At 42.8% G+C, this 15,116-nt stretch overlaps 1 protein-coding gene across 3 annotated transcripts in view; it reads left to right on the forward strand.

The window, feature by feature from the left end:
* The window catches only part of MCF2L2 (MCF.2 cell line derived transforming sequence-like 2), a 219,257-nt gene that overhangs the window by 115,098 nt on the left and 89,043 nt on the right, over positions 1–15,116 (forward strand). For all 3 annotated transcript variants that reach the window (XM_036350596.1, XM_036350595.1, XM_036350594.1), the window contains exon 15: positions 13,609–13,685. In XM_036350596.1, the coding sequence (XP_036206489.1) occupies positions 13,609–13,685 (77 nt within the window). The remainder of the gene's footprint in view (positions 1–13,608; positions 13,686–15,116) is intronic.

Genomic DNA, 15,116 nt, shown 5'->3' on the forward strand with positions numbered 1-15,116 from the left:
TAAAGGGTGGTGTAGCCATTGCTTTTATATACTATTTAGTCAATTCCATATTGATTTCTTCTTCTTATTTTAATTGACAGTAATATGTCTTTATTGTGGATTAAGCAAGTTCATGAAATTGCTATCTGTAAACTTTAAAACAATGCACTGAAAGTAAGTCTTGATTTCAGAGTTTTATTGTATTGCACTAAAGGCACAGCAGGATGGTTGTATAATGTTCTCTTTCATTCCGTTTTGTAAATCTGAAGTACTTGCAAACTCTTAAGACTACCTTTACCACAAGATTAGGACAGTAAGTATAATAACCAACTTCTTTTTTTTAAAGTTTTTTTTGGGGTTGTTTTTTAAAAAAATCTTTATTGTTCAGATTATTACAGATGTTCCTCTTTTTTCCCCCCATAGCTCCCCTCCACCTGGTTCCCACCCCACCCTACGCCCCCGCCAACCCCCCCCCACTGTCCTCGTTCGTAGGTGTACGATTTTTGTCCAATCTCTTCCCACACGCCCCAGACCCCCTTCCCCCCAAGAATCATCAGTCTGCTCCCTTTCCATGCCCCTGATTCTATTACATTCACCAGTTTGTTCTGTTCATCAGATTTTTTATTCATTTGATTTTTAGATTCACTTGTTGATAGATATGTAATTGTTGTCACTTTGTTGTTCATAACTTTTTATCTTTACCTTTTTCTTCTTCTTCCTCTTCTTAAAGAATACCCTTCAGCATTTCATATAATCCTGGTTTGGTGGTGATGAACTCCTTTAGCATTTTCTTGTCTGTGAAGCTCTTTATCTGACCTTCAATTCTGAATGATAGCTTTGCTGGGTAGAGTAATCTTGGGTGTAGTTCTTGGCATTCATCACTTTGAATATTTCTTGCCACTTCCTTCTGGCCTGCATAGTTTCTGTTGAGAAATCAGCTGACAGTCGTATGGGTACGTCCTTGTAGGTAACTAACTGTTTTTCTCTTGCCGCTTTTAGGATTCTCTCTTTGTCTTTTGCCCTTAGCATTTTAATTATGATTTGTCATGGTGTGGTCCTCTTTGGATTCCTTTTGTTTGGGGTTCTCTGCACTTCCTGGACTTGTAAGTCTATTTCTTTCACCAGGTAGGGAAATTTTCTGTCATTATTTCTTCAAATAGGTTTTCAATATCTTGGTCTCTCTCTTCTTCTGACACCCCTATAATTCAGATGTTGGTATGCTTGAAGTTGTCCCAGAGGCTCTTTACACTATATTCATTTTTTGGATTCTTTTTTTTTTTTTTTTTTTGCTCTTCCAGTTGGGTGTTTTTTACTTCTTTGTACTTCAAATCTTTGATTTGATTCTTGGGATCCTCTAGTCTACTGTTGAATCTCTGTATATGCTTAATTTCTGACTGGTCCTTTTCCTTTTTTTTTTTTTTTTTTTTTTTTTTGGCATTCTCACTAAGATCCTTGAATGTCTCACTAAGTTCCTTAGAGGTTTTTAGAAGATTCTTGAGTAACTTTATAACTCTGGTTTTGAACTCTATATCCAGTATTTTGCTTTCATCCATTTCTTTTATTTGTGACATCTTTCTTTGTCTCCACATTTTGGCTGCTTCCCTGCGTTTGTTTCTATGTATTGGGTAGCTGGTAAGTCTCCTTGAATTGATAGAATGGCCTTGTGTGGTAGGTGTTTTATAGGGACCAGTGGCTCAGCCTCCCCAGTCATCTGAGGTAGACACTCTTGGTGCAACCCTTTGTGGGCTGTGTGCAGTCTTGTTGTAGTTAAGCCTTGATTGCTATTGGTATCACTGGAAGGAATGGACCTCCAGGCCAATTGGCTGTGAGGACCAGCTGTGTCTACAATGGAAGAGCTTATGGAGTAGGACTTGCTTCAGTGGGGCTTTGGTGCTCACTGAGTCTGCCCCTTGAGTGTTAACTTATGGATGTGAAGAGTAGTAATCTGGTATGGTCTCACACTGACCACTGGGTACACTGGCTCTTGGATCTCCAAGGAAGTGCAAAGTCAGCCACTGCCTGGGGCCACCCAGCAGGAACTACAGAGAGATCTGCAGGTTCCTCCTCTTTGTATCGGGTTTGGAAGTGCCCAGATGAGGCCCAGGTATGTAGCAGGGCATGCTGATGCTGCTGCCTGTTTGACAGGTTTTAGGCTGAGAAAGGACAGGGCATTCATATGCAAAAACTGCTGCCACAGCTTGAGTGGGGTTGTAAATTGGTTGGGGTGAGTTTTCATGGAATCTCTTGGGCAGAGCAAACAGCAATGGCTGCCAGTCATCCCTGCACCGGAGAGGTCCCGGCGCAGGAAAAATGACTGCAAGCACCTCCATCTGAAAGAAAGCTGCCCTCCCGTTCCTGTCCCGATGCCAGACAGTCCAGTTTCTCCCCGTATGTGTCTGGGTCCCCCAGAGTCTTGCCCGGAACTAAAGTTCAGAGCAAGTGAGAGCTTGTGTCTCCCTCCCAATTGAAAAAGCAGCGCACCCGGGTGCCAGCCCATTCCACGCCTCCACACCTCTGCACTTCCTACCAGTCTCAATGCGCTTTCTTCTTTACCTCTCTAGTTGTAGAACTTCCACTCAGCCAGCTTTCCTGTGGTTCTAGATGATAGTTGTTCTGTCTTTTAGTTGTAATTTTTATGTGGTTGTGAGAGTCAGCAAGTATAGGTGTTTACCTATGCTGTCATCTTGGTTCCTTCAATAACCAATTTCTTAATAAGTAATGTCTTATTAATTAAAACATATTTAAAATAGCTTTAAATGCATTCTTCATACGTCATTCAGCACATGTTTTTTTATTTCATACTAGGGGCCCAGTGCACGAATTCATGCACCTTGAAAGGAACTGTGGGCCGCAAGGCTACGGTGGACACAGGGGTGGTTCTTGGCCCATCCTCCGCGCTTCCACCCAGCTCTTCCTGCCGCGGCCCCTGGGTCCCCTGTCTGCTGGCAGCCCCACTTCCACCACCGCCGCTCCCATGTGCTGACTGTGCCAGCCCCGCTCACACCTGCTGACAGCGTGGAGCGATTGGGGCTGGCGCCAGCAGCAGATGCAAGTGGGGCCAGCGCTGTCAGTGGGTGCGAGTGGTGGCTGCTGCCTCGATCACTCCTCAGGAGCAGGGGAAGGTAGAGAAGCCCTCAGGGATGATTGGGGTCTGCAGCTGCTGCTCACACCCACTGATGGCACCGAGCAATCAGGACCAGTGCCAGGCGCTGGCAGCAGGTCTGAGCAGCGGCTCTCGCACTGGCTGTGGGTGCGATTAGGGCCATCTCTGGCAGCGGGTGCAAGCGGCGGCTGCCAGCCCTGATCGCCCCTAAGGAGCAGGGACAGGGGAGAAGTCCTGACGGGCGATTGGGGCCGGCAGCCGCCACTCACACCTGCTGATGGCACTGAGCAATTGGGGCCACCACCGGGTGCCAGCAGCAAGTGCAAGCGCCGGGTGGGACCGCGGAGCGCAGGAGCAAAGAATTTTCAGTAACCACCAGAGGCTTGCCCAGATGACAGTGACCCGCGTGCTGCTTTGGTCTGGCTCCCCCATTCACCTGCTCCACCATCCCGCCATGGTCAATGCCGGCCATGTTCTGCGCGTGCTCCCTGGTGGTCAGCGCATGTCATAGCAACCAGTTGTTTGGTTGTTCAACCGTTTGGTCTATTTGCATATTATCCTTTTATTATATAGGATTCATTTATGCTTAAGAATTAAAGCAAGTATATTACTCTGATGGAAACATGGGAAAGCTCTCATTCAATGCAATATAAAGGGGGGAAAAAAACCCACTCCTCTTATTTTTTTAATGTATCCATATGTCATCATTTACATGACCAGAGCATTGATGGGTAAACCCATGAAGTTTCCCATAGATCAGATACATATTTTTAGTTCATCAGAAGCACCTGGTCATCTACAGCTATTTGTAATTAGATAGCATTTCCATAAAACCAAAATGAGCCCCACAAGCTCCTATAAACAAAAGCCCCCAATGGACTAAGGAGCAGCGGGGAGCAGCAATGGTGCCAGCGGAGAAAGGCGGCACCTGTTGGCTTCTTTGAAGTTGGTTACACGTACAGTATCTGATTGAGGGCTTGTCAGGCTCATCCTGTTTTCATCTGGTCTGCAAAATACATTTTAACTTTTAGCAAAAATAGCATTTGAAAGAAGGCCCAGACCTGGAGGCGCTTGTCCTCTCTAACACATAGGTTACTACGAGGGAGAGAAGGAGGGTGACTGACACGAAGAACAGTCATTGCTGCACATGTTCTGTGGCCACTGTCCAGCACAGATGACCAAGACAGAGCGAACGTGCATCGGACTCCAGGCGACAATTCTGACATCTTTTTGGCTTTCAGCCTAGAACTCAAAAATGAAGTGAAACTACAGCCAGTCTAGAAGCGCTAACCATAACATTGTGATAAATGCCCTTCCTTGTCCTTGTTAGGTTAGGTGGCTCAGGAGGCGGCATAAGAAATAAAGAGTCGAGTGAATCAGAAAAGGGAAGGGGAAGGGGAAGGGGAAGGGGAAGGGGAAGGGGAAGGGGAAGGGGAAGGGGAAGGGAGGGAGGAAGGAAGGAAGGAAGGGAAGGGAAGGGAAGGTTTATTGCAGGGGTGGGCAAACTTTTTGACTCGAGGGCCACAATGGGTTCTTAAAGTGGACCGGAGGGCCGGAACAAAAGCATGGATGGAGTGTTTGTGTGAACTAATATAAATTCAAAGTAAACATCATTACATAAAAGGGTACGGTCTTTTTTTTCAATAGTTTTATTCATTTCAAACGGGCCGGATCCGGCCCGCGGGCCATAGTTTGCCCACGGCTGGTTTATTGTGTCCCCGGGAGACCCACGGACCCCAAAGACAGGGCACGTGGTTTCACACCAACAGGGAGGGGGGCACTCTTTTCATACTGCGGCTGGGTGAGGGGCGGGGACATGAGCTGAGGTATTCAGCTGAGGAAGTTCCCGCTGCAGGGGGTCAGCAGGGTATTCAGGAAGGAGTCAGTATCTGTGTGGGGTCGTATTGATTCAGGGAGAAGTCGGTATCTGTGTCTGGCACACTGTTTGGTTAGAAATGCCAGGGGGAGTCCATTATCTCATCACACGTCTGCATGTATCCGATCCTGGGCTGTCTCCGACCTAACAGTCCTCAAGACGAAATACTCACAGAAAAAAACAATATCTATAAACCTAAACCATTCATGACTGCTACTAGAGTCGCTGGTACTCACTACCTGCCACACAATCACGATCTGATTTTATCATCATCGGATTAAAAAATGGTGTTCCGTCAGCGATCCTTGTCATCCAGGGTCACAGGAACTTGGCAAATTAAACGTGACAGAGTTGCCGAGACTCTCTGGGGATCATCTGGCAGCCGCATGGCCATGCGCCGACCTGTTCTGGGAGAGCCCTGCGGTGGGAAGGTGGAGCCTGGCTGTGGTTGCTGGCAGTGGTGATGCAGTACTTCCTGTCCTTCCCTCGGCCAGCTGGAAGCTGAAAGCATGACTCATGGGGCTGCTTTCCCCGGCTGCTCACATCACATCACAGCCTCTGAGGAGCTGGAAAGAAGCCAGAGGCAGATGAGAATTCCTTGTTCCTGAGGGAACCCTCAGGATGAAGGAAGTGCTCCTGACTGTGAGTGCCAACAGTGCCCCTGCGCACCTATTAGCATGATTTAAAGTAGCAGAGGCCTTTTCAGGCTTCTGAGCAAAAATTTACAAAAACAAAAAAAGCCGAGGCTGGAAGAGGTGAGGGAATGGTTGCTGACACTGACTGAGGGCCAGGCATTGTGCTGGGCGGTGTAGGGACCCCATGTCATCGCCAGTCCTCAGCACCTTGTGAGTGAGATGATGTGTGCCCCTCGTCTTATCCCTGATGCTGTTGAGACTGAGAAGTTCAGTGAGTTTCCGCAAGGGTCATGCAGCTAGTATATGGTGGAACTGGGATTTGAAACTAGCCATTTATGTAATAGTGTTATGCCCAGATTTCAAGATCCCCAGTAGACCACCAGGGAGCCAGCCGAGTCTGATGCAAAAGCAGAGAGTCTTTATTCAAACTAGCTTGCCCCCCCCCCCCCCCTCCCCGTCAGCCACACTCGCAGCTGCGAGAGAGCACCAGAGCCCCGTGGGAAGAGAGGTTTAATAGGGGGGTTGGAGTAAGGGGAGGAGAGAGGACTGTGGGCCCTGCCAACTGGCCGGGCGCAAGTCGGTGTCTTGTTACGCAGGATGTGGTCATATCTTTGGCACGCACGTCCCTTGATTGTCATTGGTTAGTTTAAAGAAATCCTGGGTGTGGCTAGCAGAAGCTTGGGCTTCCGGGAAGAAGCTCCTTGCCGAGCACATGGCTAAGGCTGCTGCCCAAAAATGGAGGATCCGGGGTAAGATGGAGGGCGTAGAACTCGCCCTTTCAATAGCAGTTTACTTACCTATCTAACTTTACCTATCCACCTGATTACTTACTTAATCTACTTACCTAGCAGTTTGCCTAATCTCTCATACTTTAAATTTCCTCTTCTTCAAAATGGGGATGAAAAAAGTAGCCTCACAGATGGTCTATTAAATGAGAAATATATGGCAAGCACCTCACACAATGCCTGGCATTGAGCAGGTTCTTAGTAATTTTAGTTTCCCATTGAGTCTAATATTTATAGATAGGATGCTCTGTGTAAAAGATGAAAAGGAGCTGACGGAAAAGTCAGATGCAGGTCCTAAATTGAATATCTTTTCCTAATCTCAAATATGTACCTTTTTGCCCAATGATAACAGATTAGGGCCAAACTCAGTTCCTTTCTTTCTCATTCCTTTGAAACCTACGAGCTTTCATTTGCCTTTCTACTTCTCAGCAAGAGAACTGTATGAACTGTAAGTACATTTCAGTGTTCACCTTCCGTCATGTTTGAAGTGTAGTCATTCTTAGAGCTAATAAGAGATTCAGAGAATCCACCAAATTCTTGAGGCAGTCCCCAACCAAGCTCTCCGAAGGATTTCTAGAATGAAGATTCTCAAGGTTTCCTATGTACTGCAGCCCTATTAATAATGCAGGTTCTCTGGCCCCATCCTCAGTGGTTCTGATTCAGGAGTAGGTTCTAGGAATCTGAATTTTTAACTTGCACATTTTGTGGCAAGAATGCAGGTGCTACAAGGACCACCTTTGGTCACATTGACTGGAGGCTATATTCATAGGCCATGAGGACTTGGGATAAAGGTGAACTCATTAAGGGGAATATGAAACTCTTTGGATAAGATAGAATCCAGAATTCAAGGCAGGAAGCCGTGATTATATTAATCTATGAGAATGTATCTTCACTAAAGGAGCTAAAAAAGAGAAAATAATAGTAAGACCACTGTTGGCTTTTCTCTTTGACCAATAAAAAATTGACATGACTGAAATATTTGATAGGTCCAACTAGGGTAGCTTATTCAGCTCAATTTAATATATAACAGAGCAATGTTCTGGGTCATGTGGAAACAATTCTAACATGGGGCTTAAACTCAGGAAACTTATAAGTTTCATGAGGGAAACAACATATTTCCAATAATTATAAAACAAAATGATATATCTCTGGGAAAAAAGGAATATAACATATTAAAGGGCAGTGCATAACAAGTATATTTGGAATGTTTTTAGGAAGTGGCATTTGAACTTAACTTTAAAGAATAAATACAACTTTGAAAGATGAACTATAAGATGGAGAAGGATATTCCAGGAAGGGGCATAGGCTATTCTGGGAATGGTTTGAGAAAGCTAGGAAGATAGACCAAAGACAAATTGCTGAAGGTTTTGGTGGATGTTGTTGCCAGGGAGGGCACCTATGCATTGGAAAGATCCCTCTGGTAAGATAATGAAAAGGAGATTAGATGAAGGTAGGCAGACTGACCAGCTGCCCACATTTGTCACCGTCTAGGTGAGTGTTGAGGGCCTACTAATGGCAGCATCAAAAAGGGAGATGGACAGGGCTCACACCCAGTAATCCAGATGTTCTCCCCAGCACCTGGAATACACTGCATTGTCAGAGAAAGCTTGATGAATGAAGAAGTAGATCAAGGCAGAGAAGAAAAGGGGAAAGACTTAATAAGGGAAGAAAGGAAGATATTGAAGATAACATTGAGGTTTTCATCTTAGATTCCTCATTGGATGAATTTGTTGGCCACTATAGAGTACTCAGGGGGAATAGTAGAAAGTGAGGTCTTATGAAGGCTGAGTCCAGCATTTGTAGACTTTTATAGATCTGTAACAGCAACCAACACCCTCTCTTCCTGTTACCTGAGCTAACTCTGCCCCAGAGGCTGGCCCCCTCCCCACAGCAATGAGAGTCAACCCATTGGCTTTGAGGTTATGTGGAAAACATTTGTGAATTAGGTTAGGGACCAAAGAGTACTCTAGTAAAACACTTTTCCCAAACTTGTGATTTTATTTAGGTTCTAAGATTTACAGACATATAAAAATTAAATTACATTGACATTTATGCATTGAGGTTAAAATTACATGAACTCAAACAGCCAAAGAAAATTCCCAATGTATGGGGAACTTCTTTTTAATGTCCTGATATATGTATTTCCTTCACATTTCTTGGTTTGGAAATGAGAGAAAGGTACCTTGTGATGTGTTCCTCACTATCTGATAATTTATTCAGAACTACAGACTTGCAAATCATTGTTAAAATAACGTTGCAATACTTGCAGTTTTTTAAGGAGTTATTTCCCCCATAAACAAAATACTACAAATAGTGTTTAGAATATTCATTCAGCCTATAAAAACCAGTTTAAGTAGTAAAACATTGAACTAATTACTAGCAATGCTAGCTGGGAAATTTAAGATGATAGGTAAATCAGACCCTGGAGAAATTTTGAAATAGGCAAAATTTGCATGTGGGACCCATTCCCCCATCTTTCTCTAATCATTTCCCATTTCCACAAAACATAAAGACCATTCAAGCCTGTCTCCTTAAGCCTGCCCTTCTCCAAAGGGCTTCAGTCCATAAAATGTCCTAAAACCTTCCTCTCTCCTCCCCTCTCTTTTGAAAGCCCCACCCAATGCAGCTGATCTGGACTAGAGATAGGAGAAAATCTGAATGAGCTGGTTCACAGCAATATGTGGGTGATGAGTGAAAGACAGCCCCTTAACCCTCCAAAGCTGTACTTGCCATTTTTAAAGAGGCCGTCCTCGTATCCAAAGGACTCTTCAGGCCATGCCTTCTTCCGGCAGTATCAGTGAAGAGCAGGACAAGAGGAGATGTACTGGAAAGGGTCAGAGAGAGGGAACAAATAGGGCAGACCTGCCAGCTGGGAATCCACTCCCAGGATAGATTTTCTAAGTGGTTCTTATTTTTCAAAAGTTCTTCCTCTTCTCCACATCGGAACCCACTAAATCTCAAAAATAAACAAGTGAAAAAGAGCAGGCTTCCCCTTTTCCCCAGCAGGTCCAGCTATGCAGAAGGGGCAGCAGAGCCAGCCCTTCCAAGACTGGTGGTTTCCCCTCTGGACTGTGTCTCTGAGACCATCAGACTGAGGCCAGAGAGGACTGCCCGATGGAGAGGTCGCCTTTCCTGTCTTTCCCACTATCCTCACCTACACCGCCCCCCCCACCCCCCGATCTATAATCTCTCAGTGATTCTTGTCATAACACTGTATGTATTTTCTTGGGTTTTCATAATTTACAATGCCAGAGAATGCTTAACCTTAAACACTTCTTGGAATGATCACTCTTTCTTACCTTAAATGGTTCAACCCCTTACCTGCTTTACCTTTCCTCAGAGTGAGGTCTAATAGCGTCTCCTTTTAAGATTGTGATAATAAATAATGCTTTCATCTTAAATACGAGACATCATCACTTTAAAAGAGTTGGAGCTGAAATTGCTTTCCAAGCATCCCTACAATCACAAAATGAAATCATTTAACTTCAAGGAAAACTAATTTGATTCAGTTCAAATGTTGCTATCTCTCCTTTGGGGAAGAAAAAGAAATTTTAATAATCCACTGGAAATTAGCTATTAAAGATTATGGGTACTTGTTGATTAATACTTTTAAAAATATATATTCTTCAGAGAAATAAAAAAATTTTTTTTTTACAAAATTCCTTCAAGCTAGGCACTTACCCTGTTTTCTCAATTTTAAAACATCTTTCTTCAGAATATAGGGGAAACAAAACAATTAGATTATATGCTTGTTGGGAAGACATAGGAAGTCATATGAAGGGTACTGCTAGACAGGCTGTATGGGGGTTGGTGTCACTTTGAACTGGGGCAGAGGCTGGGGTGGAAATGAAGGTGTGGAGAGTGACGTTGGGCCCACAGTAGTTGCCAGCCTGCCTGCCACCTTACCTTTTTTCTTCAGAATAAAATGAACATAAAGGGGATGGGCTTTTCCACCTGATTGGCCTCCCCATAGGGTAGTTTATGGGTTGGTTCCCTTTTAAAGCACCAGTTGGCCGAGAAGATGCCCCCTTCGGGATGCCCTGAGGACAACTCCAAGTGTTTCCCCAACACTACCAAGCAATTAACTCAATTCTGACACTGTCTACCTGGAAATAGCATTAGATCCCACGGTTAAAGCCTTAGTCCTATAAACCTCCCTCACCCCCTTAGACACCAGTCAGAAGTCCAGGCTGTCACTGGTGCTTCTGACTGATCACCTATATATAGATCAGAGGTTCCCAGAGCCCCCTGTTCAGGTTAGATTAATTTGAAGCAGCTCGTAGAACTCCAAGGAACGTTTTACAAGATTATCAGTTTCTTATAAAAAGATGTAATTCAGGAACCAACAGATGGAAGAGATGCATAGGGCAAGATATGTGGGAAGGTGCTAGAACTTCCATGCTCTCTGAATAAGCCACTCTACCCTAATCTCCACTTGTTCACCAACCAGGAATCTCTCTTTGGGTTTTTATGGAGACTTCTTTGCATAGGCATGATTGATTAAACCATTGGTCATTGGAGATTGAATTCAATCTCCAGCCTCTCTCTGTTCCCTGTGAGGGAGTGGTGGTGGTGGTGGTGGGGAGTGGGGGTGGGGGCGGGGTGGGGGGTGGGGTGGGGGGGACTTGTAAGTTCAAACCCTCTAATTATGTGATTGGTTTCACTGGTAACCAGCCCCCATCCTTAGGGACTTTCCAGAAATCACCTCATGAACATAAACTCAGGTGTGGTTGAAAGGGTTTCTTATGACTATCAAGAATCTTTATTGCTCTTATTTAGGAAATTCCAAAGGATTTAGGAGCTCTGTGCCAGGAAATGTGTGTGTGTTATGATGTAAACGCTTTTCTTGTGGGTGTGGTCGAAATTCGAAAGCCACTGCACTAAAACACCACTAATCTGTCTAAACCTTAGCAAAACCTTAGTATAAGGCATACCTCATTTTATTGTGCTTCACAGATGTTCCATTTTTTTACAAATTGAAGGCAAGATCCTCTACCAGCAAAAATATTATTACTTACTTTATTTTGATTCTAACCTTATTGCCATAGTCTGGAACAGTACCTACAACATCTCCAAGGTATGCCTGTAGTTAACATCCTCACTGCAGGTTTTTATTAACGTTGTCCTCAGATCTGCTGTGGATCCTTCCCATCACATCTCAATCGTACTCAGTGTTGTACTCCATCAAACGGTTGGCAGAGGACTTTTCCTCTACCCTGACATCAGCTGTCTGACGTGTAGCCACAGGAACATGGGTTGACACAACCAAGTCCATGCCCAGGCATTTCGGGAAGCTCATGAGGACATTCCATGCATGACAAAGTGTATATATTAGAGGGATGTCATCATTTAGTGTAAAAGATAACAAAGTCCCTATCTACACCTTGAGCCACTGTTATTTTTCCATCACTAAGTTGTCATGAAATAAGAGACCCTACAATCCACCACACTTTCAAGGATCAATAGAATTGGAAAGAGCACAATCCATCTTATCAACAGCAGCGGTTTCACAGTGAGAGGAAGTTTTGTTAATAGCAGTGGTTACTCTACATGAAGGTCCTGGATTCATGTTAAGGGCCTTTTCAACGATGAATAAGGCTGGGGCTCAAAGTCCAGCAGGCATTTCAGGAAGAACTAGAAAAGGATGCCATGGTAATTAATTCAACATCATCTAGAAAATGTGAACAAAGAGCTGTCTTGGATCGTGTGGTGAAAGTAACTACATTGGTTTGAATCCAGGGATTGGCATTTACTTCTATATATTAACCGAAATGAAAAACATATCCTAGTCTCTGGTCAACTATATGTAACAGAGGAAATGAAAAATTTAGATTCTTATTGAAATGATATCCTATTTTAAAAGAAAAAACATACATAAACTTGGAATATAAGACCCCCCTTGTATTTTAGAGTTGAATTAGCAGAATGAGTGTCCCAAATACTACTTTACTTGTTAGCTTGCTTTCAGGATGTGATACCAGATTCAAGAAGACATCTATAAAAAAGATGGAAGACCCGCGATTTTCTTTCATCTACTGGACATTTTTTCATTGCTGTCCCTGTGGTTGGCATTGTGAACACTAAGGGAACCTTAACTTTGCTGCTAATCCAGGGAGAGGACTATCTTCTTACAGTCAATAGATTGGGAAGCATCTCACTCCCACCTGTTTTGCAAGACTCCCTATCATTTTCTTAGTCTGGGGAAAGCTCATTCTTCAACTTCCAGCTCTAGTTTACCGGGAATGTTTATGTCTATTCATTAAATTTTCCCGAACGATTCTTTTGCAAGAGAGCCCTTTCCAAATCTGTCCTTTCTTTTATAGAATGTAAAATAATTCATTTAAACAGAACCTGGCAGGCAGAAGAACTCAAATGATAGCTAATTATCTATTTGCTCGTTATTTGTTAACACTTTTATGATAGGCTCATTGCTACCAATGTTATACCAATTCACTTCCTTGTTAAAATTATATTTTCCTGACATCAAACTGAGCAGGAATCTTGCCTCTTTTTGAGAATTAAATGCCTAGTATGGTTCTGAAAAAGAGCCACAGCCTTACTGAGGTAGACAGTGCAGAGGGGCCGTGGCAGGATGTTCAGTGACCTTGCCCAAGGGCTCAGCTGGCATGTTGTGTGGCAGGGCTTTGAACCAACTGGCTTAGGGCCTGCACTGGTGGCCACATTGCACACATCCTAAGGAACCAGCTGCTTTAGGAGGTGGAGCGCTAGCACAGACAGGTGATACCGAGCCTGTAAAAGTGGACACCAGACTTACGTCATCTCTGCCTCTAGCTCTTTCTGGCCTCAGGCAGGTCGCAACTTCTCCAGACTTTGATTTCTTACCCAGAAAGAGAAGAAAAGGAAAGAAGATATTTTGTCAAATGATCTCTTTATCTTTTAGCTCAGACTCTGAACCGTTTTTTGTGAACCATCAGGAAAGAGGGAGGAGAACAATGTTAATAGCCCATCATTAAGGAAAAGGAATACATGCTTTTCAGGATGAGTTTTCGATGTTCCTAAAGGAATCAGGAAGGGCCAACAGTAACAGATCCACAGAATGGCTGGGGAAGATCCAAGAAAGAAAAAGATGAGAAACTGGATATGATGTTCATCTGGAGAAGTAAAAGCAAAATCAATACCAAACAAAGAAATTGGGGGAAAGAAAGATATAGATTTGGGGCTCCCCCACAAATAACGTAGAGTATCTTACCAAAATTTCTTTCACTTCAGAATGAAGAAATACTTGAATGCAGTCATGATGGGGAGCAGGAGCAGCCCGACAGTCCTGAAAATCTTTCCCCCAGCAGGTAAGATTGCGGATCCCTTTAGAGAAGTCATTTTAACCCCTTGGGGTAGGGGGGCAGGGTAGAATATCCTCTGTTTTAAATCTCATCACTTATCTTTCCCAGATAAAATCACAGTTATTCTATATACTAATCTTCATTTATCTACCTGAGAACAAAACCCATAAAAGCAAAGGATCTCATAAAAGCAACAAGCAAAACTGAAAATGACATCTCATAAACCACATTTCCAAGGATACTGTGTTTAAAAAAATGAATTATCAAGAAAATAGTAAATGCAAACTATTGTTGCTATTAACTGAATTATTGATTGAAACCTACTTAAAGGCAGTAGGTCCCCAAAAGACACAATTTATACGAACTTAATGCTATTTTTGGCGTACCGAAAGGTGTTGGTAATTCATGTGAATGCTCAGCAGTTCAGTGGAGAAGACCAAAAGCAGAAGGGGAAATTCAGTTTTTAAAAAATCCTCTCTCTATTTAGAATCCCCATCATTACCTCTGTTCTAGCACTCATCACATTGTTTATACTCACACCATTTGACTTACTGACTTGTGAGTTGTTTTTATTCCCAGGGTCTGTCATGTTTAGCTCTTAACATGCCTCTAAAAAAGTGCCTGTAGAATGAATGAACAAACATCTTTAGGAACGTGCTTTTTGACTAAAGCCAGTATTAATTTAATTAGACTACTTGATATTCTTTCACTTTAAGGTGCACTAGAGGAAACAGGTAGGCTCTTACTGATGGAAATGTATCTTTGAGTCTAAGTAAATGGCTGAATTCAGCATATCTGAAAGTGTGTTTAGTTCTCTTGTTTTTCTCAAGTGATGGTATATCTTTTGGGACTTTTCTAACTATTACTACAACCTGCCTACTTTTATCATTATAATTTTACTTTTAGAATTATAAATCTTATCTTTATAAAAGTATTAGTTAAATCAGCCCTTTAATTGAACTATTAATTTAGTAAATGAATTTGACTAATTAAATAGGTCCAATTAAGTGAGTTGTATTAATTTACAGTAGACCATTAAATCATACTTCTAATGAGAACTACAAAGGAAAAGTTACAGCATTTAGTGAAACAAAAATACCTTTGATTCTTGCAAAAGAACTTCTAGCAAAGGCAAAAATAGCTAGTGGATTAAACATAAGACAGAATTTATAAGCCTGTTTTTACCACCAGCTTTGAATACCTTAAAATCACTAATCTTTGCTGCAACAGTTTATATTTTCTGATTCACTTTTGACTTTATATATTTGCATATTTATGCATAACTAATACAAATTTGTTGGGGCTGACGTTGATAGATACAATATGCTTGGTATATGGTAAGCATTCAGATTTCATCAAATAAATTATAAACTTTTAAATAGTATAGGTGAAATGTTATGTCAGATAATGTCCATTAGGGTTTTAATAATTAATCTT

Source organism: Myotis myotis, unplaced genomic scaffold (genome assembly GCF_014108235.1).
Source record: "Myotis myotis isolate mMyoMyo1 unplaced genomic scaffold, mMyoMyo1.p scaffold_m19_p_2, whole genome shotgun sequence".
In the NCBI taxonomy this organism is placed as follows: domain Eukaryota; kingdom Metazoa; phylum Chordata; class Mammalia; order Chiroptera; family Vespertilionidae; genus Myotis; species Myotis myotis.